The sequence below is a fragment of the Durotheca rogersii genome, assembly GCF_024521655.1.
Source record: "Durotheca rogersii strain YMJ 92031201 chromosome Unknown GGS23scaffold_21, whole genome shotgun sequence".
Classification (NCBI taxonomy): Eukaryota; Fungi; Ascomycota; class Sordariomycetes; order Xylariales; family Xylariaceae; genus Durotheca; species Durotheca rogersii.
This window is the reverse complement of record NW_026251252.1, coordinates 579,367-604,601: the sequence shown is the minus strand read 5'-3', so window position 1 is coordinate 604,601 and position 25,235 is coordinate 579,367. Positions and strand designations below refer to the sequence as shown.

General features: G+C 57.4%; 6 protein-coding genes across 6 annotated transcripts; 4 read left to right on the top strand and 2 right to left on the bottom strand.

The window, feature by feature from the left end:
* The first annotated feature begins 214 nt into the window (after positions 1-214).
* GGS23DRAFT_579463 (FAT-domain-containing protein) lies at positions 215-9,020 on the top strand. The gene is made up of 6 exons (XM_051517059.1): positions 215-605; positions 675-742; positions 824-2,155; positions 2,246-3,135; positions 3,442-7,929; positions 7,989-9,020. The coding sequence occupies exons 1-6, from the start codon at positions 541-543 to the stop codon at positions 8,445-8,447; spliced, it is 7,302 nt and encodes a 2,433-aa protein (XP_051369620.1). The 5' UTR covers positions 215-540; the 3' UTR covers positions 8,448-9,020.
* Positions 9,021-9,140: 120 nt separating this feature from the next.
* GGS23DRAFT_579460 (uncharacterized protein) lies at positions 9,141-13,477 on the top strand. Its single transcript, XM_051517058.1, has 2 exons — positions 9,141-10,212; positions 10,313-13,477. Exons 1-2 carry the CDS (start codon positions 9,796-9,798, stop codon positions 12,815-12,817), a joined length of 2,922 nt encoding a protein of 973 aa, XP_051369619.1. The 5' UTR covers positions 9,141-9,795; the 3' UTR covers positions 12,818-13,477.
* On the top strand, positions 13,353-16,851 carry GGS23DRAFT_579459 (Pex24p-domain-containing protein). Its single transcript, XM_051517057.1, has 3 exons — positions 13,353-13,943; positions 14,424-15,791; positions 15,851-16,851. The coding sequence occupies exons 1-3, from the start codon at positions 13,932-13,934 to the stop codon at positions 16,337-16,339; spliced, it is 1,869 nt and encodes a 622-aa protein (XP_051369618.1). The 5' UTR covers positions 13,353-13,931; the 3' UTR covers positions 16,340-16,851.
* A 9-nt stretch (positions 16,852-16,860) lies between these two features.
* On the bottom strand, positions 16,861-19,263 carry GGS23DRAFT_606668 (general substrate transporter; the record flags this gene model as incomplete). Its single annotated transcript, XM_051519929.1, has 9 exons — positions 16,861-17,016; positions 17,066-17,224; positions 17,305-17,442; positions 17,504-17,933; positions 18,005-18,133; positions 18,247-18,330; positions 18,435-18,635; positions 18,883-18,999; positions 19,187-19,263. 9 exons carry the CDS (start codon positions 19,261-19,263, stop codon positions 16,861-16,863), a joined length of 1,491 nt encoding a protein of 496 aa, XP_051369617.1.
* A 934-nt stretch (positions 19,264-20,197) lies between these two features.
* On the top strand, positions 20,198-22,645 carry GGS23DRAFT_216200 (MFS general substrate transporter). The gene is made up of 3 exons (XM_051511930.1): positions 20,198-20,381; positions 20,459-20,661; positions 20,795-22,645. The coding sequence occupies exons 2-3, from the start codon at positions 20,610-20,612 to the stop codon at positions 22,498-22,500; spliced, it is 1,758 nt and encodes a 585-aa protein (XP_051369616.1). The 5' UTR covers positions 20,198-20,381; positions 20,459-20,609; the 3' UTR covers positions 22,501-22,645.
* Positions 22,646-22,885: 240 nt separating this feature from the next.
* GGS23DRAFT_216179 (polysaccharide lyase family 4 protein) lies at positions 22,886-24,992 on the bottom strand. Its single transcript, XM_051511929.1, has 3 exons — positions 24,375-24,992; positions 22,992-24,313; positions 22,886-22,929 (listed from the first exon to the last, which is right to left on the bottom strand). The coding sequence occupies exons 1-3, from the start codon at positions 24,628-24,630 to the stop codon at positions 22,900-22,902; spliced, it is 1,608 nt and encodes a 535-aa protein (XP_051369615.1). The 5' UTR covers positions 24,631-24,992; the 3' UTR covers positions 22,886-22,899.
* Between the last annotated feature and the right edge of the window lie 243 nt (positions 24,993-25,235).

Genomic DNA, 25,235 nt, shown 5'->3' with positions numbered 1-25,235 from the left:
TCCCAGCTAGAAACTCAGTATGTACCATGGTACATACGAGTATACATATATGGATCCCCACCGCGTCCTGCCTCTCCTCTCTCCCATTCTGTCCCGCGAAGCTTGAGTCGCCAAAAAATGAGGCGTTTGACGTGTATCACTTGCGACCATCAATCAGCCTGTATGTAGGTCGGGAGGTGGGCACACACACACTCTCTCTCTCACAACTCTCTCTGTCCCTCCCCCTCCCACCTACAAATTCCCCATGCCATCTCCCAAGACAAAGTGACGTCCTTTACACTCCTCTATTTCTTTCTTCGTCTTTTCCCTCTTGTTGCCGTCGTCCTCATACTTGTTCTCTCTGTCTCGGGGCGTTGGCCGGCTAGCGCCCACAGCTTGTTCTTGCGATTGCCGCTGCCTGCCGCTAGTCCTCTTCTCTCGATTCTATCGTTTGTCCTTGATGCGAACACATCGTCAATTCGGCGCAGCCAGCTGACGAGGCTACTGCCCACCTGCCGCCGCGATAGCAGGGTTGACAGCCATACCTAGTTGTTGCCTGTCATGGCACAACAGCAGCAGCTGGCCCTTGAGGCCCTGGACTCCATCACTAGGGAGCTCAAGTCAAGGTACGACATTCCGTTTCGCGAAACACTTGGCATGGGCCTTGGATCTGACATCTTATCACTCTTGAATAGGGCCGGCGACGAAGTGCGGAAGCGAGCGGCAGTCCAGCTGAGGGATCTGGTCACTGTCTGCTATAGAGGTGCGTGGCCGTGTCTGCTATTATACTCCCCAATGCGGTCTGTTTTCGTCGTGAATGCTTACCGCATCCTCCTTTCCTTAGACTTCCCAGCCGAACAGTTCCACGTATTCTACAATTCGGTTAATAACAAGATCACAACCTTGATGCTCCATGGCAACGACTCCTCCGAACGGCTGGGCGGTGTCTATGCCCTTGATGCCCTCGTCGATTTCGACGGCGTTGATGTTACCGCGAAATACACCCGCTTCACCGCAAATCTCAAGACCATCCTGCGAGGCAAGGATATCGTCCCTATGCAACCTGCCGCCATAGCTCTTGGGAAGCTCTGTTACCCTGGCGGCTCGCTCATATCCGAGCTGGTCGAATCCGAGGTCAAGACCGCCCTGGAGTGGCTGCAGTCGGAAAGGGTGGAGGAGAAGAGATATAGTGCCGTCCTGGTCCTCCGCGAGCTGGCCCGACAGGCGCCTACCCTGATGTATTCCTACGTCGGTCTCATCTTCGACCTGATATGGGTTGGCCTGCGCGACCCGCGCCAGCTCATTCGCGCAACATCGGCCGAGACCGTCAGCGCCTGTTTCCGGATCATCCGCGAGAGAGACCAGGAGATGAAGCAGGCGTGGATGAACAAGATGTATAACGATACCCTCCTTGGCCTCAAGATCAACACCGTCGAGTCTGTCCACGCGTCCTTGCTGGTGCTGAAGGAGCTCCTGGAACAGGGTGGTATGTACATGCAGGAACATTACCAAGAGGCCTGCGAGATCGTCTACCGTCACAAGGATCACCGTGACGTGACGATCCGAAAAACCGTTGTCTTGCTGGTTCCCGACCTGGCCAACTATTCTCCGGCCGACTTTGCTCACACCTACCTGCACAAGTTCATGCTCTACCTCTCCGGTATGCTCAAGAAAGACAAGGAGCGCAACGACGCTTTCCTAGCCATCGGCAACATCGCCAACTCAGTCAAGAGCGCGATCGCCCCCTATCTAGACGGCGTCCTCATCTATGTTCGGGAGGGCCTCAGCATTCAGTCTCGGAAGCGAGGCTCCGTCGACCCAGTCTTCGACTGCATTAGTAGACTTGCCGTCGCGGTCGGCCAGACCCTTAGCAAGTATATGGAGGCATTACTGGATCCCATCTTCGCCTGCGAACTCACCCCAAAGCTGACTCAGGCTTTGGTTGACATGGCCTTCTACATACCGCCTGTGAAGGCGACCATCCAAGAGAGACTCCTCGACATGCTTAGCAAAGTCTTGTGCGGCGAGCCCTTCAAGCCTCTCGGAGCCCCCACCCCGAACACGCTCTCGGCCGTGCCTATCATCCCCAAGGACGCCAAGGACCTGCAGGCTTACGAGCATCGGAAGGCGGAGGTGAAGCTGGCGTTGAACACGCTGGGGAGCTTCGACTTTTCAGGTAAACGACAGATCTGCCCTGACACCCTTGAGCCCTATATTCGGGGCAACGACCGCCGCTGTGGACAATGGTTGCTAACCTTGGATCGAGGCCACATCCTTAACGAATTCGTCCGCGACGTCGCCATCAAGTACGTCGAAGACGACGACCCCGAGATCCGCGAAGCAGCTGCCTTGACGTGCTGCCAACTCTACGTACGAGACCCAATCGTGAACCAGACGAGCTACCACGCGCTGCAGGTTGTCGGCGATGTCATCGAGAAGCTACTAACGGTAGGCGTGTCCGATCCGGAGCCGACCATACGGAGGACGGTCCTCGCGGCCCTCGACGAACGGTTCGACCCTCACCTCGCGAAGGCAGAGAACATCCGAACCCTCTTCTTCGCGCTCAACGACGAAGTGTTTGAAATCAGGGAAGTAGCAATTTCAATCATAGGCCGCCTAGCGCGATACAATCCAGCCTACGTGATACCCTCGTTGCGGAAGACACTGATACAGATGCTTACCGAGCTCGAGTTTTCGGATGCCGCTCGAAACAAGGAGGAGAGCGCGAAGCTGCTTAGCCACCTGGTGCAGAACGCACAGGGCTTGATCAAGCCTTACGTTGAGCCCATGATATCGGTGCTGCTCCCGAAAGCCGTCGACGGTAATCCCGCTGTCGCGGCCACCATCCTTAAGGCCATCGGCGAACTCGCGACGGTCGGAGGAGAAGACATGCTCCCCTACAAAGACCAACTGATGCCCCTAATCATAGCCGTGTTAAAAGACCATGCTGCGACCGGCAAGCGCGAGGCCGCGTTGCATACGCTGGGCCAGCTGGCCAGCAACTCTGGCTACGTCATCGACCCCTATCTCGAATATCCCGAGCTCCTCGACCTCCTCCAGAACATCATCTGCGCCGAGTCCCAGCGTGGGCCTCTGCGTCAGGAAACCATCAAGCTGATGGGAATTTTGGGTGCTCTAGATCCATACAGACATCAGGTACAGAATCCCCAAGACGACGATACCTCTTGGCAGCGTGCGTACGGGTGGGGCCTATCGCGAGACGACGAGGACGATAGTCCCTCTGACTCGGACGAGGAGCCCAGCGCTCGGCCGAGGCGTAGTGGAGATGGAGGCATCGTCATGACGCCCATCCGGTGGCCGCCCCCGATAGACGTGAATTCCCAGAACGACAAGAAGATGAAAAAGGGGAGGAAGAGGCAGCAGCCGCGGCATCGGAAGAGGAAGAATAAGAGGAAAGTCGAGAGGTCAGCTGAACAGGACGCTAACGAAAATGATAAACAGCAAGTCGAGGAGCGCACCCCCGACGCCAAACGGCGTGTCGAGACCAACCGGATGACCGATATATCGCTAATGATGACAGGCCTCACCCCGTCCAATAAGGAATACTATCCTACCGTCGTGATCAATGCTCTCTTGAACATTCTGAAGGATGGTTCGCTCTCTACGCACCACGCTGCTGTGATAGAGGCCATCATGAACATTTTCCGAACGTTGGGCCTCGAGTGTGTCTCTTTCCTGGATCGTATCATACCGGCATTCCTGAATGTGATTAGAGAGTCATCGACAAATCGTCTGGAATCGTACTTCAACCAACTTGCCACCCTTGTCAGCATCGTTCGGCAGCATATTAGGAATTACCTGTCCGATATCATAGATTGCCTCCACGGCTACTGGGAAGTATCACCATCGCTCCAGGCTACGATACTGTCGTTGATCGAGGCGATATCGAGGTCCTTAGAAGGGGAGTTCAAAATCTATCTGGCAGGCTTGCTCCCTGTGATGCTCGGCATCCTAGAGAAGGACGCGACTACGAAACGGATCCCCTCTGAGAAAGTCTTGCACGCCTTTTTAGTGTTTGGCTCTAGCAGCGAAGAGTACATGCATCTAATCATACCCGTGATCGTGCGGACGTTCGAGAAGCAGGGCCAGCCGACGTTCCTGAGAAAATCGGCCATCGAGACCGTGGGCAAGATATCGCGCCAGGTCAACCTGAACGATTATGCTGCTAAGATCATCCACCCACTGACTAGGATTCTCGCCAGCGGAGAGTCCTCCCTGCGGGTGGCTGCGCTCGACACCCTGTGCGCCCTGATCCAGCAACTCGGGAGGGATTACCTGCACTTTATGGGCACTGTCAACAAAGTCCTGCAGACAAATCAGATCCAACACCAGAACTACGACCTACTGGTTAGCAAATTGCAGAAGGGGGAGGCTCTTCCGCAGGATCTGAGTTCTGAGACGAGGTTTATAGACCAGCAAGACGAACCGTCCTTTGCCGAGCTTGGCAATAAAAAGCTCGAGATGAACGCGATACACCTAAAGGCGGCGTGGGACACGAAAGGAAAATCCACCAAGGAAGACTGGCTAGAGTGGTTGCGGCGCTTCAGCACGACTCTCCTGACCGAGTCGCCGAACCACGCCCTACGTGCTTGTGCTATTCTCGGGAGTGTGCATCTTCCCCTCGCCCGCGAGTTGTTTAACTCGTCTTTCGTCTCGTGCTGGAGCGAGCTCTATGAGCAGTTCCAAGACGAGCTTATCCAGAACATCGAAAATGCCATCCGCAACGAGAACGTGCCTCCGGATCTGCTGGGCCTCCTACTCAACCTCGCAGAATTCATGGAGCATGACGACAAAGCCTTGCCTATCGATATTAGGGTTCTCGGTAGGGAGGCTGGCCGGTGCCATGCGTACGCGAAGGCCCTCCACTATAAAGAGCTAGAGTTTCTGCAGGATCAGAGCGGCCCCGCAGTCGAGGCTTTGATCGTCATAAACAACCAGCTTCAGCAGTACGACGCGGCCATTGGCATCCTCCGCAAGGCTCAGTTCTACAAGGATGGCATCCAGCTCAGGGAAACGTGGTTCGAGAAGCTGGAACGGTGGGAGGAGGCTCTGCAGTTCTACAACAAAAGGGAGGCAGAGATACCACCGGATCAGGCGCCCCCGATCGACATCGTCATGGGAAAGATGCGCTGCCTGCACGCCCTCGGCGAATGGGATGCCCTGGCCAGCTTGACTAGCAACACGTGGGCAAACTCAGCACCCGAAATCCAGAGGCGTATTGCACCTCTTGCGACTGCGGCTGCCTGGGGTCTGGGTAAGTGGGACTCGATGGACAATTACTTGCAATCCATGAAGCGACTTTCTCCGGACCGTTCATTCTTCGGTGCGATATTGGCGCTGCATCGTAACCAGTTCCGGGAGGCCGCGGCCTGCATCCAGCAGACACGGGAAGGCCTCGATACCGAGCTGAGTGCTCTCGTGAGCGAGTCATACAACCGGGCGTATCAGGTGATTGTTCGTGTGCAGATGCTTGCGGAGCTCGAGGAGATTATCGTTTACAAGCAGGCCGACGAGAGAAAGAAGGCTACAATGCGCCGCACCTGGGAGATTCGTCTGAAGGGGTGTCAGAGAAACGTCGAGGTCTGGCAGCGCATGCTGAGGCTCCGCGGCCTTGTCATAAGCCCAGCAGAGAACATGTACATGTGGATCAAGTTCGCGAACCTCTGTCGAAAGTCTGGGAGGATGGGCCTAGCCGAGAAGTCTCTCAAGCAGCTTATCGGCACCGATCACGCTCTCGACACCATAATACCGTGCTGGTCCCAAAATGGCCAGCCGCAGCAGGGAGCTGCGACAAGAATCCCCCCCCAAGTAGTCTATGCCGTCCTGAAATTCTACTGGGAGTATGGCCAGCAAGCGAAACTGCGCCAGACGGGTCATCCCGAGAAGACGCTCTTCTGCCTCCGCAAGTTCACGGCCGACTCTGCTCACAACCTAGAACTCGCCAGGGCTTCTCTGCAGGCCGCGCCTAGTGGCGTTGACCCGGTGGGTGACTACGGCTTCCATAACAGCGTGGATTCGGGAGTCCCTAGTTCTAGAGCCCAGAAGATAATCCACGACCAAACGGTACTGCTGGCGAAGTGCTTCCTCAAACAAGGGGAGTGGCAGGTGGCTCTGAACAAGCACGACTGGCAGAACCACAACGTCCAGGACATCTTGACCTCCTATCTAAAGGCTACCCAGTACAATCCAAAATGGTACAAGGCCTGGCACGCTTGGGCATTGGCCAACTTCGAGATCGTCCAAGCGCTCGCGTCGTCGGCCGATAGGAATGCTCACAGGCTTGACTCTTCTATCGTTATTAATCACGTTGTCCCTGCCGTCCAGGGATTTTTCAAGTCCATCGCGCTGTCGTCCGGGAGCTCCCTCCAGGACACGCTCCGTCTCCTCACCCTGTGGTTCGCCCACGGTGGCAACAGCGAGGTGAATGCAGCAGTCACGCAAGGGTTCGGGACTGTCAGCGTTGATACATGGCTCGAGGTAATACCTCAGCTCATAGCACGCATCAACCAACCAAACACGCGAGTGCGCCAATCCATCCATAACCTACTGGCGGACGTTGGACGAAATCACCCCCAGGCCCTGGTATATCCGCTCACCGTAGCGATGAAATCGGCCCAGAGCTCTAGAAGATCGAAATCCGCAGCCTTGATCATGGATAGCATGCGCGCGCACAGCGCCAAGCTTGTCGAGCAAGCCGATACCGTTAGCCACGAGCTCATCCGTGTCGCCGTGCTGTGGCACGAGCTCTGGCACGAAGGACTCGAGGAGGCATCCCGACTGTACTTCGGAGACCACAATATCGAGGGTATGTTTGCCACTCTTGGACCGCTTCATGAGCTTCTCGAGCGAGGCCCCGAGACGCTGCGTGAGATCAGCTTCGCGCAGACCTTCGGTCGCGACCTTACAGAGGCGCGGGAGTGGTGCCGCCAGTATGAGACGAGCCGCGACGTCAACGACCTCAACCAAGCTTGGGATCTGTATTATCAAGTATTCCGTCGGATAGGGAGACAGCTCCCGCAGATGACATCACTGGAACTCGCCTACTGCTCGCCGAAACTCCTGGCTGCCAAGAACCTCGATCTGGCCGTCCCAGGCACATACCGCAGCGGTGGCCCCATCGTTCAGATACTATCCTTCGACACGAACTTCAGCGTGATAAACTCGAAACAGCGACCTAGAAAGCTGAACACGAACGGCAGCGACGGAAACTCGTACGCTTTCCTGCTGAAGGGGCACGAAGACATTCGACAAGACGAGCGTGTCATGCAGCTGTTCGGCCTGTGCAATACCCTCCTTGCTAACGACTCAGAGTGCTATAAACGGCACCTCGGCATACAGCGGTACCCGGCGATACCGCTAAGCCAGAACTCTGGTCTTCTCGGCTGGGTGCCGAACAGCGATACGCTGCATGTGCTCATTCGCGAATACCGCGAAAGTCGCAAGATCCTCCTCAACATCGAGCATCGTATCATGCTCCAGATGGCACCGGACTACGACAATCTCACGCTTATGCAGAAGGTCGAAGTCTTTGGTTATGCCCTCGACAACACCACCGGGCAAGATCTCTACCGTGTCCTGTGGCTGAAGAGCAAGAGCTCCGAGGCTTGGTTGGAGAGGCGTACGAATTACACGCGCAGCCTGGGCGTGATGAGTATGGTTGGCTACATCCTCGGCCTCGGCGATAGACACCCAAGCAACTTGATGCTCGACCGGATCACGGGGAAGATCATCCACATCGACTTTGGCGACTGCTTCGAGGTCGCCATGAAGCGAGACAAATATCCCGAGAGGGTCCCGTTCCGCCTCACCAGAATGCTCACGTACGCCATGGAAGTAAGCAACATCGAGGGCAGCTTTAGGATAACATGCGAGCATGTTATGCGCGTACTTCGCGAGAATAAAGAGAGCGTGATGGCGGTGTTGGAAGCTGTAAGTTTTGTCCCATATTGCGAATCGGGTAGTGCTTGCTGACGTGGAGGGTGGTGCAGTTTATCCACGACCCGTTACTTACCTGGCGTCTTACCAACGCGGTATCGCCTGTCGGCCCTAATTTCCGCTCTGAGCGGGAATCTTCGCTGAACGCGGGTGCTCAGCGACCTCGCAGACCCAGCATACTCGACGCCGAACACCCCCCGTCCGAATTCCTAGCCGCGCAGCAGGCCGGGGCAGACTCGGCACACCCCGGCGGTCCTCCTGGTTCTCGTGCTAGGGCACGGACGAACTCTAGCCTAGCGAACGGCGCGGGTCAGATGGAGGGCGAGATGGCCGAGATACAGAACGCTCGTGCGGTCGAGGTGCTAGACCGCGTGAATCAAAAGCTGACCGGGCGCGACTTCAAGCCCACCGACGAGCTCGACGTGGTGACCCAAGTCAACAAGCTCATCATAGAGGCTACCAACCTAGAAAACCTGTGCCAACATTACATAGGGTGGTGCTCGTTCTGGTGAATGAATATCATCCTATTCGAAGGATGAGTATAAGCTTTCAAGACCTTGCCGTAATTGCGGAGTCTGCGGTACCGATCTAACCCCGGGGGGAGGGGGCCGGGTCTGATGGGAGAGGCACTTGTGTTTTGACTTGATATAGTAAAGACGTAACGGAGAAACAGGAAGCGTGGTCGTCTACGTTTTACGCAACGGCCACACACGAGCCTCACACGAGCCCTAGGGCCTGCCCAGTTGTCCTCCTCGAAATCCGATGGGCAACACATTGTGGGGTTTACTTTGTTCTTTAGACGGCGTTCAATCAGGGCACGGCAGAGGGACGACGGGTTTTCTACTATTCGGCGGCCTCGCGAGACAGAAACCGTCCGTTGTTGTTGCAAGGGGGCGGTTAATCCTTGTTCATCCTACCTCTCGGCTCTTGCAGCGAGCCATGTGGATGGATTCTAGCTCGTCGCGTAAGTGTAAGTGTGCATGGTTATACACAGAGATTCTGACAGGTCGGCGCCTCTAAGCTTGGCCCCTGCGGGGATACAGAGACGGGTACATAGATGCAGCAATAAACGCTTTAGATGGCAATATCCAGGGTGATTGATGCTCATGTTGGCATTGCTTCTTCACGCGATGCCTGTTCACCGTAATTCGGTGCCTTATTAGGCAGCCCCTATTTGTAAGCAGAGACGCCCAACCCGCCATAGCGTAAGTACCTTTTAGGTACCTTAGGTACCTCCCTACGTTAAGTACCTCCTACCTCCTAGGCTATCGATAGGGCAGGGCAGGCACCCCCTTGGCTAACATCGCACCACCTCTTTCCTACCCCGGAGACTCGCCTGTTCAGCTTGGGCTTCGTTTTCGTCTTCGTCTTCTAGCCCAACCATGTCCTCCTCCTTTTCTTCCAAGAAATGGCGGCTCATTCTAAACCACCATCAGCAACAGAATCTCCCGGCGTTTGCTACCAGCGCCCGGCCCTCAATTCGGACAGCCTGGCGGCCCTTGATGCCCACGAGCGCGAGACAATCTCCTCTATCCCCTCTCTGCCTTCTTCCTCCCCCCCCGACAGAACCGCCGATCTCCAGGTATCGGGGTCAACGGCTACCAGTGCAGATCCTGACATCTTTGGCCAGACGACTAAGCTGAGGATTAACCACGCTTGGGGGCGCGTAGGCACGTCTCGTGCCTTGCGGTGAATCCTCCCTCTCTCTTCGCGATAGCCGACCTGATCAACCATCACCTACCCTCCGCCAACCTCTAACCGCCCTGTCTTGATTTCACGGGCCGGCATATCCGAGCAGTCTCCTCTCCAAGGCCCGGGCCCCGAGGGCAACGCCCTGGCCAACTCACCCGTCCTTTCAATATGGATCTCTCCGCTGCCCTCGACTTCCACGGAACCTGGAATCAACGGGAAACCGAGATGAGAAGGAGCCACGAACTGGTCGTGTCTTCGCACAAAGAGCTGCTCGAGAGGATGAAGCAGGAGGTCAGAGCGCGTATCGAGCACGAGCTTCGGGTGCTGAAGGACCACGTGCCTGAAGAGATCTACGAGAGCATCTGTGTGCGGATGGCTGACGACAGTCTTGAGTTGAAGCTTCAGCGCATCGAGAATAGCCATAAATTGCAGCTGGAAATCATCGAGAACCTGCACCGAGAAAATTGCGACCGCCACCAAGCCGCTCTCCAAGAGGTCCTCCGAGTCGAGACTCCCAGCAGCGAGCACTCGTCGGCCGCTGTGCCCACTGCTCCGGACGATTGCACCTCGCAGAAGCAATACGATGTAAGTTGCACCGTCGGTTTTACTTGAATGCGCGACGGCATCCCCTGGCCGAGGCCAGTGGCTGCCTAAGCTGAAAAAACCACTGATTTGCACTTTCCAGCGCCAACTTGCTTACGGGGAACTCCATCTAATGATGCGCGTACAGTCCAAGAAACGCAAGATACCTGTAGACCGAGACCTTCCCCCTTCTAAGCGGCCACGCATTAACGCGCTGACCGACCTTCCGCGTACCCCTAGCGTAACGCCCCCGGTCAACTCATATCGACCTTTACAAGGAGCAACTACGGGGTCAGGAGCTGCTGAACTAATGGCTGTGAGCCGAACCGTCACTTTCGATGAGGTCTACCGAGAGGGCAACGCCGAGTATAAAGACACCATAGTGGAATGGCCGGTTGGCAGTCGGAACTGGTATATATTAAAGTGTGAGGAGCATGACCTTCACTTTTCGAGAAATGCCGTGCTGGGTGCCGCGAAGCACTTGAACGGCCTAGGCCACGGGTTCCCTGATAGAAATAGGACGGTCGCTGTGCAGACGCTCGGCTACCGGGTATTGGGCTGTACGGAGAGCCTCGTGCGCTTGAACAACCAGGCCGCAGATGAAGCTTACGCAAACGGCTATAAGCCGCCGGTTTCTAAACTGGCAAAGTCACATCGCATAGCTCGCAAAGGAAAGCAGGGAAGTGGGCAGGGGCCTACCAAACTTGCCTCGACCCGTCCGTCGATACCGACGGCCAAGGCACCTGGGGCCTTAGCTGTATCACCTCGGCCTCAAAGCGTATCGGGACCGCGGAACGGAATTGCCCACCCCAGATCGTTTCGCATTTACAACGGACTTTGGAGAGATGTCGGCCAAGTTTGTCCACTCGTGATCCTCGGCTGGCATGATCGGGATGGAAGCGGACTAAGAGACGGCCACCCTACTTGTACCGATCTCCTCAAGCAGAATGCGCGCCGGCCGGACTGCTATATCTATAAATTAGATACCATCGTCGCCTGGGCACCCGGATACGAACATGGCGGCTCAAAGGTCCAGCTGAGGGAGTTTCCTGCCATGTTTTTTGACCCCTCGCGGACTTTGGCATGGGTTTCCGCCAAAGACCTAAGCCCGCTTTATCTCTCTAAGAAACATGTGCCGAAGAAGCACGCTCGCAGTTTCGGTGCGGCCCGTCGCTGGATCGCTGAGAAAGAAGGCTTCAAAACATGGGAAGATCGGGAGAGAGCGCGGAGCCGCAAAAATCAACCTGCACAGACGCTTTTGACGAAATCAGGTAACGCCGATGCTGCAAACCGAGCGGAGGTGAAAGTTGGCGACGTCGCTGCTTCCGCCTTCGACCCAACCGACCGCGTGGGCGACACTATTCTCGTGGCCGAAGATCGAGAGGTCCATCAGGCTGTCGCTGCTAACCCGGCCGTACCTGCGGAGGGCGAAGACTCCGACGACGACAGGGCTTCCGAATCGGATGCAAAGTCGATAACATCTGCGGGGACGGAGGCAATTCTGGAAGAGTGGCGAGAGAAGGGGGGCGAGATTACAGATGACGAGGATTTTGAGGATTCCGAGGACTCGGAATCCGAGGTTGACAATGGCCTCGCCTTGGAGGCCGAAGAGTGGAACTGCATCCGCCAGTCTAGCAGAGAGGCTAATAATGGTGCTGAGCGCCCATGGGCGTTTTACAGCTTGAGGAGCATAGTAGATGCGAAGGAGACAGCGCCGCCAGCCAACATGGCCTGCATGGCGCAAGAGAAAGGTTTGAGCAAATCTGCAGCGGGCGAAAGTACCGGCCTGACACCCGGACTTACAAAACTAGTACACTCCTCCGTACCGGGCGCTTCCTCGTCCGTGACGGATGCTCGGAAATCCCCCGAGTCACCCGTTCCTAAGGTGACAAAAAATGCCAGCGAGCCGAAGCGACCAGCCCTAGGTGCTGCTACACCTCCTGAGCCGGTCACTCGAGATGATCGAGGCGTTCTCAGCCGAGTAGTCGAACGAACTAAGCAAGACGAGGGCCCCGCCAGCGTGTTAGAAGGCACGAAATCTACTACCAAGCTCGCCGAGCTCGACACTACATACGTGGCGTCCTCGACATCTGCTAATATCCCCCCGCGGTCGACCCGCTCGGGTTCTAGCGCCGGGGGGGATGCTGTGGAGCCGCTACCGAATGGTCTCGAAGCCGGACCTCCGGCCGAATCGCCGGCGGCGGTATCGGCACCGACGGATACTACGCCTGCCGGCCAGGCCGACTTTGAACTGTCGCTTTACACTGGCGGAGACGTGTCGTGGAAGAGAGAAGACGAGCGAGGAGGTTGCGCTCAACTCTTCGGCAGCGCCGACCGGAGGACGATGGAGATGAGAAGGGGCGTCACGCGGATCACGATCGACCCGGGAAAGATATCGGGCTTCTGGAGGGAAAGCGTGGCGGGCTCGAACGGGAACAGCGCTCTGGTGTTGCGGAACGGGGACGGGTCCTCTTCGAGGCTCGTCTTCGACCGCAGTACGGGGAGTAAGTTGGAGACTGGCAAGATCCAGGCGCGCGGATTCATCCGCTGGCTCCGCAGCGTGAACGCGGACATCAAGTGTCTGGAGCCGGAACAGGGCCGGAGCTAAAGCGTAGGCGACGCCGTCTCGCGGGGCGCGTTCGGCCGTCTCGGCGAGGTACCAGGCGCAGGGGATCCGAAGTGCGGACAGCCGGCGGTTCCTCCGAGACGACGCGACGGCAGCTGTCAAGTATAGACCAGGGGATAGCGTTAGGAGGGAATAGGGAATAGGACAGATTCTAGCATCAGGCCAGGCGTTGGTGTCGCAGGCTGTCGAGATTTGCGGCGAGGTCGGTATTATCTAGCCCCCTCGCAGGGTACATAATCCTAGGTGGTTACTACGCATTAGGCAGTTATGAGTCCGCTTACAATTCGCACGCACATGAATCGCAAAAGGCCGGCCGGGGAGGGAGGAGGACGGATTTGCATGTGAAGATACAGGCATTGTGAGGTTACCTAGTGGGCACTTACATGCCCACCTCCCATGTAGGGGTGTGTCCGCACATGTCACGTACGCTCGTGCATGAGGGTGCCCTTGGTTCAGAGGTCGATGCCGTTATCAGACCTCGCTGTCTCCTCGCGCATCTTTTCTTCTCGTCCGGCCTGTTTCCGACTTGCCCTAGGACCTGTACCTTTGGGGGCCTATCTTCGGTGTAGGTACCTACCTAGGTACCTAAGGCCCCTGACCTAGCGGGACGGAACCGGGATCCAACCTGTAATGACGTCGCGGTCTGGCAGTCTGGGCCGATCCTGAAGCAGCAAGCCGCGATCAGCAACGGCCTGACGCGTGACGTCTGACTCAAGTAGGTACCTACAGCTCTCGGGCAAAGTACCTCCTCCCTAGGCTTTCATCGCCTGAGCAGGGTACCTCGGCTCGCCTGGCTGCGCTGCGCGTCCTGGGAGGGAGTACGTGACCTGCCCGTGCACAGGTACTCGATAGAAGAGGAGACGGACGGCAATCCGGTAGGTAACGGTATCTCCTAACCCATTATTACCTGCCTCTACTACTCATAACAGGTACCTACAAGGTAAGTATTAAACCGACCCCGGCCGCGCCCAGTGCCATCTCGACCTCCCCTTCTATCACCTCCACTCCACCGCAAATCCACCAAGAGGGTCCTGTCAACCCGCCGAAACCCCCCCCCCCGTCGTCGCGATACACGGCTTCGAGTACACGGCCCTTGATGGCTGCCCTGGTAAGCTATCCACCTCGTCTTTTCGTCACCGTCATCTCGTCCCATCCTTGCCTCATCTCGTGTCCCTCGCTCTCTCGTTCGCCGCCTACCCCGTAGAACATTACCTATACACGCTTGTCCATCTTGCGGCTATACCTACCTGTCTCCCGTCTCTTAAGAGTTCGGCGAAGCCGTCGTCCCCATCGTCGTCGTCGTCGTCGTCTTCGTCCCCGTCCCCGTGCTCCTCCATCCTCACCTGGTTGGTTGGTTGGGGTAGGTAAGTTACCAGCAAATCAGCAAACCCCCCATCCTAGCCCAACAATCCAGATCCGCGACGGCGGGCGGCGACAGCGGCACCAGTCCAAAACCCGCACCGAGACGAGACCGGCGCGCAACGTCAGCAACACGACCACCGGCTAGTGATATGCCGCGCTTGTGATATCCGACATGTTTCCGCGCCGAGGCTGACCCTACCATCTTCTTCTTGCCCCCGCGCCTCAGGACACGCCTTGGCTGACACAGATGTCGACCCCGAAATCTGCCTCCCGCGGCGATGTCGACGGCCCTGCCAGCCCCCCCGAACTTCCTCCCACCTACGCGCCCCCGACCTACGCCGCCTTCTCTCCCGCCAACCTCTCGAGCCCCGCGTCCGCCGCCAAGCGCAGGTCGACCATTCTCGTGCACCAGAAGTCGCCCTTGCTGCTCGCCACGCCCCCGCAGATCACTCGCGCCCTCGCCTACAGCCACCCGTTCCTCCTACCCCTCAATAAGCTCGTCGGCCTCCTTACCTGGACCACCGGCGACCCCTGGGAGAGCTTCCTGCTGCTCGTGGTCTTCTGGGCCGCCGTGCAGTACGGCGATGCCGTCGTGCGCTTCGCCGGCCCCATCGCCGTCGTCGTCGGCATCATCGGGGGCATGTATGGCCGAAGGTACAGTCCTCTCTCCAGCAGCGGCTGGGCCGAGCATCCGAGCCTAGCCGGCGGCAAGGATAGGAAGGCTGGCGGCGCCTCCGCCGGAGGTGGCGTGGCCGGGACGCACCAGCGAAACGCGAGCGAGATAACGAGTACGAAGCATCAGAAGACCTTGGACGAGATCGTGGACACCGTCAAGGCCTTCACCACCCGGTGCAACATCCTGCTCGAGCCCTTGCTCGAGATGACCGATTTCCTCTCCACCCAGCGGACCGCCACCAGCGCTACCACCAGACCGGCACTCACTACGCTCTTCGTCCGCATCTTGGCTGTCACCCCCGCCTGGATTGTTCTGACGCTGCCGCCTCTACGAATCATAAGCACGAAGAGGGTCATCCTGGTCTTCGGCACTCTGGTGCTCACCTGGCACTCCAGGGTCTGCCGAGTGTCTAGGACGCTCCTGTGGCGGAGCGCCTCCATCCGGAGGCTGGCCCGGTTGGTGACGGGGTTGCAGTTTGAGGAACCGCCGAGGACGAAGCCCGAGGGCGCCAACGGAAACCCGACGAGTTCCGCCACCTCCAAGGCGAAACCGTCGAGCGTACCTGCCAAACCACCCTCGTCCTCCGCTCTCACCGCGGCGCTGCAGCGCCGCGGTCGCTCCAGTGCGAAAGACTCGGGCTTGCGCTTCACCTTCATCCTCTACGAGAATCAGAGGCGCTGGGTAGGCCTCGGCTGGACCAACAGCCTGTTCGCCTACGAACGCGCCGCCTGGACGGACGAGCACAACAATTCAGTTCCTCCCAAGGACGATTTCGAACTCCCCGAGGTCGAGGATGGACACGCGAAGTGGAGGTGGGTCCCGGAGAGCAAGTGGAGAGTCGATGGCGCGCCTGAACTCGACGAGGCCGACTACGACACCGACGCGGGCAAGAACGGGTGGATCTTCTACGACAACAAGGTATGTTTTCCCCAGCGGACATCCATCGGATCAGCTTGGTGTTTCTCACCGCCGGACAGTGGCAGAACGGCCGGCGTGGTAGCGATGGCTGGGGCCGCTGGACGCGTCGACGCAAGTGGTATCGCGATGCCGAACTCGTCGAGACGCCCGATGACACAGCCTCGACACCACCTCCGGAATTGCCTACTCGGCCACTCCCCGCCCAAACGCTGAATCCGGAGAAGGAGTACGTGTCCGCACTCTCCACCTCCATTCCGGAAACATCCACGCCATCGGAGACCGACAGGGACAGGTCGAAGGAGGAAGACGACGCCGTATCCCTTCTCAGCACCTCATCCAGATCCAAGGTTAGGTTATCTGGCCCCCCGCTGCGCCGACGCACCACCGGCGGTACGCATCGATCTAGGAGGACGAGCGAGACGGCAAGTTTACGTTCGAATGATGACGGGGGCTGCTTAACCCCCGCACTCGAGCTAGAGATTCAAGGGCACCAGCGAGATCAAGGCCAATGGGGTATCGGCGACGAGGCTCAGATGGGTCTCGAGTGAGATGCCGGGCGTCGCGTCGTTTGGTTACCGTAAACATCACAGATAGCATCGGGAAGGCGTTTGGGTAGATACCAGTGAATATTTTGTCTTTTCTTTCCTCACCTCCCCTCCCCCCCCCCCTTCTCCCCCCAACCCGCGTCTAAGATCCTACTCGTATCTCGTATCAAGAGATTCTAGCGGTTCGGAGGCGATGGTCCATTAGCTAACCCACGATGGCGGGCCCTTTCGTCACAAACCCGTGAATGGAGACTGGTGGCACGTTTGGAATCACGCTTGCATTTTCTACTCCATCTGCCTGCTCTGCGCTCTCCTAGCTTTGGCTATCTAGGACTAGGATTTAAAATTCATAAGAGCTCGTGCTGCATATGAAGCATACTTGGGCTCAACTTCCTACGGCTTGCAAATGAATCTGGTACCCGCCGGGTCCCTAGTGGCTCGTTCTCATCTCCGTACTTTCGGCCGGCGAGCTCAAGACGGGCGGTGATGCTATCCTCGACCAAGCTTTAGGAACCTTGAAACCCTTAGCTCCGAGACGGGCGACTGCTATTCCTCGGCAGAAGTGGCTCGGTATGCTCACCAGCATCTCCTCTGATCCTGACAGCTGCCCCTTTGTTGAATAGCAAGTCCATGTCCTCGAGCGGCCAGCCTTTTGTCTCGGGGTAGAATAAAAGGATGATCTAGCCGAGGGTCAAGAACCAGTCGAGCGCGCAAGGGATAGCGGCCTACCGGAATGCAGACAAAATTGACTGCCATGAAAAAGAAGTAGATTTTGGAACCGATGGTCTCGATGCCAACGGGCCAAACTTGAGCGACGACGATAGAGCCAATAGCCCCGCCGGAAGCAGAGAAGTTGAGACCGCGTGCGCGAACGGAAGTCGGGAATATCTAGATTCATCCATCGCGTATTAGCGGCTCGCCCGACTGGTGTAATACTAGATCTCGTGGAATCTCCTCAGGGTGTTAACCTCAGAGCCGTATACCCACGCTGCCGGACCAAAGCCCATGCTGTAGCCTATGGCGTAGACGAAGATAAACACGATGCAGGCGACGTCGGCAGCACCGTTAGTATTGTCGGGATATGCCTGGCCTAGCACTCCGTTGATCTGGGATCTGGCAGTTAGCTGTTGTCTCGGCGTCTGCTGACAACATGTCAGATTCGCCTACCAACATGCCAAACCCCATCGCCACGCAGCCCGTAGTAAGCGTAATCCTCCGCCCCAGACGGTCGATGAGGACCATCTCGATGACCGTCATCCCGATCTTTAACGTCGACTCGATGCCCCCGGCCATCAGGGTGACGCGGGTGGGCAGACCAAGCTTCGCGAAAAGAGTCGGTAGGTAGTATTTCATCGCCGTTGCTCCGCACATCTGGGCCATAAACTGGAGGAGCGAAGCGCGCCAGAGCCTGCTGAAAAGACTTGGATCCCTGAAGAGCGACAGCCAGTTCGTTCCCGACGCCCTGTGGTTCTCTACGTCCTCGCGGATGTGCGCCAACTCGGCGCCGATCTGCTCGTCCGTGAAGCTGCCCTCCCGTAGCCACTCCAGGGACCTCCTGGCTTCTTCGTATTTATCATGTTCAATAAGCCACCGTGGGCTTGTTGCGGCCTGTTAGCATTTCCTCGTCGACGCGTTCGGTTCTCACGCCCGGGGGCCGGCCTGACTTACGTCTCGGGAAGAAATGGGAGTCCGGTTGCAAAGATGGCACACGGCAACAGAATAACCGCTAGCGAGACTCGCCACGATACATATATGTCGTACTCGGAGCCGTTCCAAAATGTCACTCCGTATCCGACCCTACACGACGCTTCGTTAGGAATAACGAGAATGAAAACTATGTACTGCCTCATCCGATAATTCAGGCTCGGGGGACGGAAAAAAAAGGCAGAGGAAAACATGGATAGGCTTACCAAAAGCCGCAGGCAAGGCCGGCAACGAAGCCGACATGATTCAGAACGACATATCTGCCACGCTTACCAGCCGGAGCGACCTCACTAGAAGAGAACGGAAAAACGATGGTTAACATGAGAATCATCCCTCCCCCTTTCTACCTCCCCGCCGATAGAAGGCTGCAGGGAAAAGCGGGATAAACAACAACCTTTGGTACAGCGGCACGGAGGTCGATAGCATGCCCACACCGAGGCCCGATGTAATGCGCCCGACGATCATCAGGGAGTATGCGCGCGGCCCAGCGGCGCCGCACTCGAAGGCGTTACCTACCGCGACGATGAAGATGCCGGCCAGGGCAGCGTAGCGCCGCCCGAAGGCATCGCTGACCGGGTGCGAGACGAAGACGTAGCTCAACCCTTCCTACCCTTTAGCATATCCGAGCGGGAACGAGCGTGGCGCACAACGGCGCACCAAGAGCAACTGGCTCTACAAGGGAATAATACGGCGTGGACCAGGCTGGCGGGAGGAGCCCAAAGGGATGTTGGACTTACTAGATGGTTATCAGTCTTTGCGCGAAACGCAGCAGGGCGAGGATGTTTTCAAAGGATCGACCACATGCTACAAAAATATGCTGTCTCTCCACTTGTCATACGCACCAAGTCCCGAGGTAATATATAGCAGTGATCACTCCTTTCCGTGACGGGTTCAGGTGGCCCATCGCTCTAACAAACCCAGGATGAACCAGGACGGACGAGAGGATGCCGACATTATATCTGTTGGGAGACCAGACAATTAACGATAGCTCTAGAGCCCTGAATACCCCCCCCCCCCCCCCCCCCAAAGGAAATCGACATCTCTTGTTTCTGCGGCTGAGCCTTGCATCCATATGGCTGGCCGTCGATGCTTTGCTCGGTGGCGCGACAGAGAGGGCCGTGACTGGGAAGAGCAGCAGCTACTTACCCCCAGACGAAGGAACCGACGGCGAAGAAGACGCAGAGAAGATGCAGCCGGATATCCGCCTTTGTCGCGAACGCCATCGTCGTGAGCAACGAATGCGCAGGCTCGTTTCCCACGCGGGCGTTAAACCGGTATATCAAGATATGCGATGGTCGGACGAGGAGAGAGAAAGAGTGAGAGAAGACTCGACGCAACCGTGCCTGACCGGATTCGGTCCAGGTTCGTACAAGAGAATAGGTAATAATCTCTGGGCGATGCTGTCTCCAAGAGCGGGGACGATCTATGCCGCCTAGCGGACGCGAAGTTGGGAATGCTTTACGCTGCCATCGGATCGAGATATAGGTAGTCTTCGTCCTGTTCTGTTCTGATGTCGTTCCCTGCAGCACCACGTTATTATGCGTCTAGAAATCCGGACTTGTTCGGCTGCCTGCTCGCTAGTCAGGTCATGGCACCCCTATTCATATAGATACACCTATGTATGCCTACACATGCCTGATGGCCCGGTATTCTTGCATGGTGCACGTAGGGGCATGCACATGCACAGCCCGACTACCGTTGCGTCTCTCTCCGCGCCATAATAGTAGAGTGGCATTGAGCGCGGGGGGGATGAGCGAGAGGATGGGGACGAGCGGACACACAATACCCTGGCCGAGGACAGCACACGGTACTCTATTTGTTTCCCCGACCTCCCTCTTGAGCTGTAGGCCAAGATTCCGGGCAACGTATGACGACGACAGTGACCTTTCGCGTAAAAAAGGGGGTAGCAAGGGAAGCGGGGGTAGCAGTACCGAATCCCACCGGCTGCCTGTCCGCATGCTACCTTTACATGGATTATATCCGGCGTCATTGGACGCGGGTAAAACGGACCCAGACACGCATAAATTTCCGTGTCGGGATTCACAGCCTGGCGGAGGATCCGGGGATGGGGCCTCGACCGGATTCGAGCGGTTCAATAAAGGCTGCAGGTGGTGAAGGCGTAGCTCCAAGTAAATTAAGAGAGGTAGGCGGCCGCGAGTTCGTGAGATTGCCAGAGAATGGCATTTAGCCCTGTGAAGCTCCGACGGAGTGGCCCTCCGTTGACGATATGCCGTATACGTGGAGGCGCGCGTGGAGCCTCATGGGGGTGCTAGAATAGAGACATATAAACGTACATGTTCGGGACGATCTACCAACCTCTTGTTTGTCAACGAGGATATAGGTAATACGCTATCTTTCCTCAGAGGAGAAGTTGATATCGACATTCACATCTTGCGAATCACTGAAAGACGGATATAGAGGAAAGCAAAAGGGGGAAGAAGAAGAAGACTGCAAACTCGACAAACGAACCCGAGACGGCGATGAGAAGGGAGAGTCTCAGTGAGCCACCACCGTGCGGAGCCCAACTTCGTATTTGTCCTGTCGTGGCCGCGAGTTCGAGTATAATAAGATGGGCCGAGAGGTAGACGAAGAGGCCAGGGCACCGCTACGCTCGGAAAATGGTGAGTGATCTTCTGGTATATAGGGGCTACGACCGGCTTGGTTTTGCCTCAAAAAAAGAGGCACTGACATTCGACAACGGGCATGGTGCCGTGCACGGGGACTGAAGCATCTTGCACTGACAGAAGAAAGAAGAAAGAGAAAAAGAAATCGACAATGGCTCTATAGATGACGACGTTGTAACCACTACCTCGCCGACACGATACGACGCGAGAGGCGAGCTACGTCTAGAAGTAGACGGCATAGCTGCGGAGGCGAGTGAAGTCCGGTGGCGAGACCTGCCAAACAAAGACCAGCTCTTCATCCTGTCGCTGTGCCGCCTCTCCGAGCCGCTCTCCAACGTCTGCCTCCTGCCGTACATCTTCTACCTGGTGCGCTCGGTGCTAGCTGCCGCCGCCGAAGACGTCAACCAGGCCGACGCTCCCGGCCGCGGCGGCAACGAGGCCGCGCGGGTGTCCGAGTACTCGGGCCTGCTCGTGGCCGCGTTCCCGCTCGCGCAGTTCGCCGTGAGCCTGCCGTGGGGCTGGCTGTCGGACAAGCGCGGCAGGCGCCTATCCATCATCGTCGGGCTGACCGTGTCGGCTGCCGCCAACGTCGCCTTCGGCTTCAGCAAGTCGTTCGGCGCTCTGCTGTTCTGGCGGATCTTGGCCGGCCTCGCCAACGGCAACGTCGGAATCATGCGCACCGTCACGGCCGAGATAGTCCGGGAGCGCAAATACCAGACCAAGGCGTTCCTGCTGCTCCCGCTCGTGTTCAACGCGGGCATGGTGGCGAGCCTGGCGCTGGGGGGTTGCCTCGCCGAGCCGGTCGTCAACCTCCCCTGGCTCTTCGGGCCGGACGGCCTGCTGAACACGAGCGGAAATCTTGAAGGCGTGAGCTGGGTCCTCGAGTACCCGTACGCACTCCCGGTGCTGCTGAACGCTGTCTTCTTGGGAGCGTCACTGCTCCTGGCCGTGTGTGGCCTTAGGGAAACGCTACCGGGTAAGGATGATCGAAGCGACGTTGGTCTTAGGATCGGGGCAGCGATCGTTCAGCTGCTCAGGCGCATGTGGTCGCGCAAAAGGGGGCAGGGGTATTACATGGTCGCCGAGAGTAGCGAAGATACGCTCCTAGGCCAAGCCGGGTCAAAAGAGGAGACGCCGAAGCCAGATGACACACCCCTTACTGGGCGCCGAAAGGTGTCTTTCAGACGCATCTGGACACGCAGGGTGATGTGCGCGCTGGTGTCTTTCGGGCTGCTGCCGCTACACAACTCAGCCTTCATGCACATATTCCCCGTCTATCTTAGCAGCCCGCCGGAGGACAACAGCGACGCCACAGCGTTCGCCTTCTCAGGGGGCCTCGGCTTGCGCTCCTCCACTATCGGGTTGTGGCTCTCGACGTTCGGCATATGTGGTATCCTGCTACAGCTATTCATCTATCCGCGTCTGCAAGCGCGCATCGGCACCCGCGGTGTCTTCCGCATCGCGCTGTTCCTATTCCCTGCCACGTACGCGGCCGCGCCGTACCTGTCGCTGTTAGCGGACGGCGTGCCCGCTGCCCGGTGGGTGCTCCTGGGACTGGTTGTGTGCGCCCAGATCATGGCGCGCACCATGGCGATCCCGAGCACAGTCATCCTGCTCACGGAGGCAGCGCCAGCGAATACGGTCTTGGGCACGATCCACGGTGCCGGAAATATGCTAGCGAGCCTGGCACGCGCCATCGGCCCGGCGATTGGTGGGCACATCTTTGCCGTAGGTGTCGAGAGAGGGATTGTTGGACTGGTCTGGTGGCTGTACTTACTCACCGTCGCCCTGGCTGCCCTAGCCTGGTCGTATGCCGTCGATAGGGATGCTGGTTAGTCCCCCGAGAGGTCGACCTCTTCGATACGGAGATAAAACAACTGGGATGGGGACAGAGGGGCACTCAGTATAGATGTAGTAACTCAGAGAGTTTTCACAGCGAATTGCTCAAGCGCCCCAAGTTGACTGTGATCACGGGTGGTTGGAGAGGAAGTACGTTATGCTTGCCAAACCAAGTCGAGAGATATAGAGGGAATGTGCTGCCTATTCTCCTCAATGAGTCCGGGATGCGTCTACTTCGCCCGAGCGTTATACGGATCATGTCAGATGAATAAGGGTAACATGCTGTCACATGCACAAGCGTATACAAAAGCAGACAGGGGGTCTCGAAATAACGCGCAAGTTGCGAGGTGTAGATTAAAAAATATGTAACTACTTTGAAGCGGGCCAAGGAGACCCTTATGTGAAGAGCTCCACTGCGTCGAAGATCTGCAATTGTTAGCGGTTAGCCTGTGGGAGATGATGCGCGTAGCTGAACGAGTGATGCTTACAAAATTAGGATTCAGGAATGTGGTACCGCTGCTGCCCGAGATGGCAGTGATGGTAATGGTGTTATCACCGGCAACAAGAGTTCCTGAGGGGATGCTGACATCGTAGACCTCCCCATAACCGCGGTAAGCGCCGCGAGTCACGCCGCGGCTATCGATCTTTTGGGGCGCCGCGGGCGCCGATCCAGTCCACGAGTTCACCTGAGCCTGCGGACGGGCTCCGTTAAAGGAAAGGGTGGTAGCGATCCGGAGGGTGGCGCTGCCGGGGGCGGACGCCAGCTTGAATTTGATGGTAACGGGGTTGTTGACGTTTTTGAAGAGCGCCATGGGGAACTGGCTCAAGGTCGAAGTGCCTATGGTGTAAGTGACGACGTTCCAGGCGGCCATGCGCGAGTCGGAGGGGTGCATGCGGAGGAACTTGTCGGCGTTGAGGAAACCGGTCGGCTTGCCGTCGTATTCGCCAATCTTCCATAGCGAATTCCGTGTCGTCTCGGTGCTCGCGATGCTCTTCGACGTAGTCTTACCGGCCGTGACGGAAACGCCGGTGGCACTGGCGACTTTGTACTCGCCCTGGTATAATATCATGGTGTAGGTGCCGGGCTTCATCGCGGGCGACGTGAAGGCACCGTTGGAGGAGGCGATCGCCCAGTACTGGGCTTCGGCATTGAACCAGTGAACGACGTTCTGAAAGCTCGTGGAAACCCCCGAGGCCGTTCCGGAGACGTAGCCGCGTCCGGATTCCGGTACGTAGCCCGTGATACCGAGTCCAGAGAAGAAGGACGTGTCGCTCTCCCTGAGCTTAGGAATGCCGGATCGCGAAAAGGTTAGAATGTAGGGTCCGTGAAGGACGTTGGTTCGGAAAGCCTCGGTCTGGACGTGACCGCTGTTCATATACCAGTAGAGGTTTGTAGCCGCCCCGGCGTTGTTGGTTTCGATATCGCGGAAGAATGGGCCACCGGAGGACGACTCGGGGTGCGGCGCCAAGACGCAGACATGGGTCACGTCGGATCCGCCGTAGACGCAATGCGCATCTTTGTCGATGAATCGAGCGCTCGAGTAGAACTTGGACCGTGTCTCGCCATTGACAACGAAGACATCGGAGCCCTCGACGGTAGACGAACTGCCAGCGGTGGTGGATGCGTTACCGAAAGGGTACTCCTCGGACAATATCGACGATTTCAGCCGGGCGATAAAACGAAGTTCCCCCACGGACGGCTCCTCCTTGATGAAGGTGGCGAGGTAAATATTGCTCTCCCCCTCCTTAACCACCGTGTAATGGGTCAGAGTCGACGTGGTGCAGGTAACCTTGACATAGTTGACGGAACCTAGGGCGAGAAGAGTTTAGAACGAACGGGACGGTGGTCATCCTCTCGGGGGAGGACGTACTGGCAGTGATGGACTCTACCGTGACAGTGGCGGTGCCCAGGCCAGAGGACAGGTGGGTGCCCTGAGAGTCCTGCAGCTCCGTGCCGCGGTACTTGATGGAGGTGATATCGCAGCTGCCGCCGTTGACTGTGAAGACCAACGAGTTGCTTGAGCCGGCGTCGATGTCATAGTTGCTGCCAGACTTGGTGAAGCCAAAAGCAGCAAGCACCGAGGAGGCGAAAGTCAACAGGGGTAGAACCAGGCGATGAGGCCGCATGGCTAGTTTCGTCGGCGATCGGTGAGGGTAACTAACAGGACCAGACCAAACCGACACCCCAACTACTACACGGCAGAAAGAGTGTGAGGTAGAGAGAGAGACGGAGAGAGACGGAGAGGCAGGGACGGCGGTTCATCTCGTGGACGGCAAGATTTAGCCGTTTCATAAGTATACACATATTTATATAATAGCTAATACCCCGGGGTGGAAGACGTGCTCTTGTTCCCCTGAACCGGGATTCGGTTCAGTATAGGACCGAGACGGGCTCCCACATCCCGCTGAGCGTGAGTGCGTGCGCGGCCCGAGAGACGTGTACATGTCCATGATTGGCGGAATTGGTCGTCCTTGTTATGGAGAGGAAGAACTAAGGTATCATCCGACTTAGCCTCGCCGGAGCTCTGAACAAATCGAGACAGAGGAGCCGACGGCGTACACGTCCGTGTCCATTATATCCATATATATATACCGATGGGCTCTTGCGTCACCCATGAACGAGCGTAGTCTCGGGGCTGGAAATGGAGCGGCGCTTCCCCGGGTGGCAACGCTGGCCGGAATGAAGATCAGCGCGAGGTCGACGATATGGGAAGGGAGGATATAAACACGTG

What these genes read in the sequence shown, in the direction of transcription:
- GGS23DRAFT_579463 (XM_051517059.1), top strand. Translation starts at nt 541, where the DNA reads ATGGCACAACAGCAGCAGCTGGCCCTTGAGGCCCTGGACTCCATCACT. An exon ending in GGTCACTGTCTGCTATAGAG is followed by an intron (nt 743 to 823) that starts GTGCGTGGCCGT and finishes TCCTTTCCTTAG; the next exon opens with ACTTCCCAGCCGAACAGTTC. An exon ending in GGGGAGCTTCGACTTTTCAG is followed by an intron (nt 2,156 to 2,245) that starts GTAAACGACAGA and finishes CCTTGGATCGAG; the next exon opens with GCCACATCCTTAACGAATTC.
- GGS23DRAFT_579460 (XM_051517058.1), top strand. Translation starts at nt 9,796, where the DNA reads ATGGATCTCTCCGCTGCCCTCGACTTCCACGGAACCTGGAATCAACGG. An exon ending in CCTCGCAGAAGCAATACGAT is followed by an intron (nt 10,213 to 10,312) that starts GTAAGTTGCACC and finishes TGCACTTTCCAG; the next exon opens with CGCCAACTTGCTTACGGGGA.
- GGS23DRAFT_579459 (XM_051517057.1), top strand. An exon ending in GGATCTTCTACGACAACAAG is followed by an intron (nt 15,792 to 15,850) that starts GTATGTTTTCCC and finishes ACCGCCGGACAG; the next exon opens with TGGCAGAACGGCCGGCGTGG.
- GGS23DRAFT_216200 (XM_051511930.1), top strand. Translation starts at nt 20,610, where the DNA reads ATGGGCCGAGAGGTAGACGAAGAGGCCAGGGCACCGCTACGCTCGGAA. An exon ending in ACCGCTACGCTCGGAAAATG is followed by an intron (nt 20,662 to 20,794) that starts GTGAGTGATCTT and finishes AGAAGAAAGAAG; the next exon opens with AAAGAGAAAAAGAAATCGAC.
- GGS23DRAFT_216179 (XM_051511929.1), bottom strand. Translation starts at nt 24,630, where the DNA reads ATGCGGCCTCATCGCCTGGTTCTACCCCTGTTGACTTTCGCCTCCTCG. An exon ending in GGTAGAGTCCATCACTGCCA is followed by an intron (nt 24,314 to 24,374) that starts GTACGTCCTCCC and finishes TTCTCGCCCTAG; the next exon opens with GTTCCGTCAACTATGTCAAG. An exon ending in CATTCCTGAATCCTAATTTT is followed by an intron (nt 22,930 to 22,991) that starts GTAAGCATCACT and finishes TAACAATTGCAG; the next exon opens with ATCTTCGACGCAGTGGAGCT.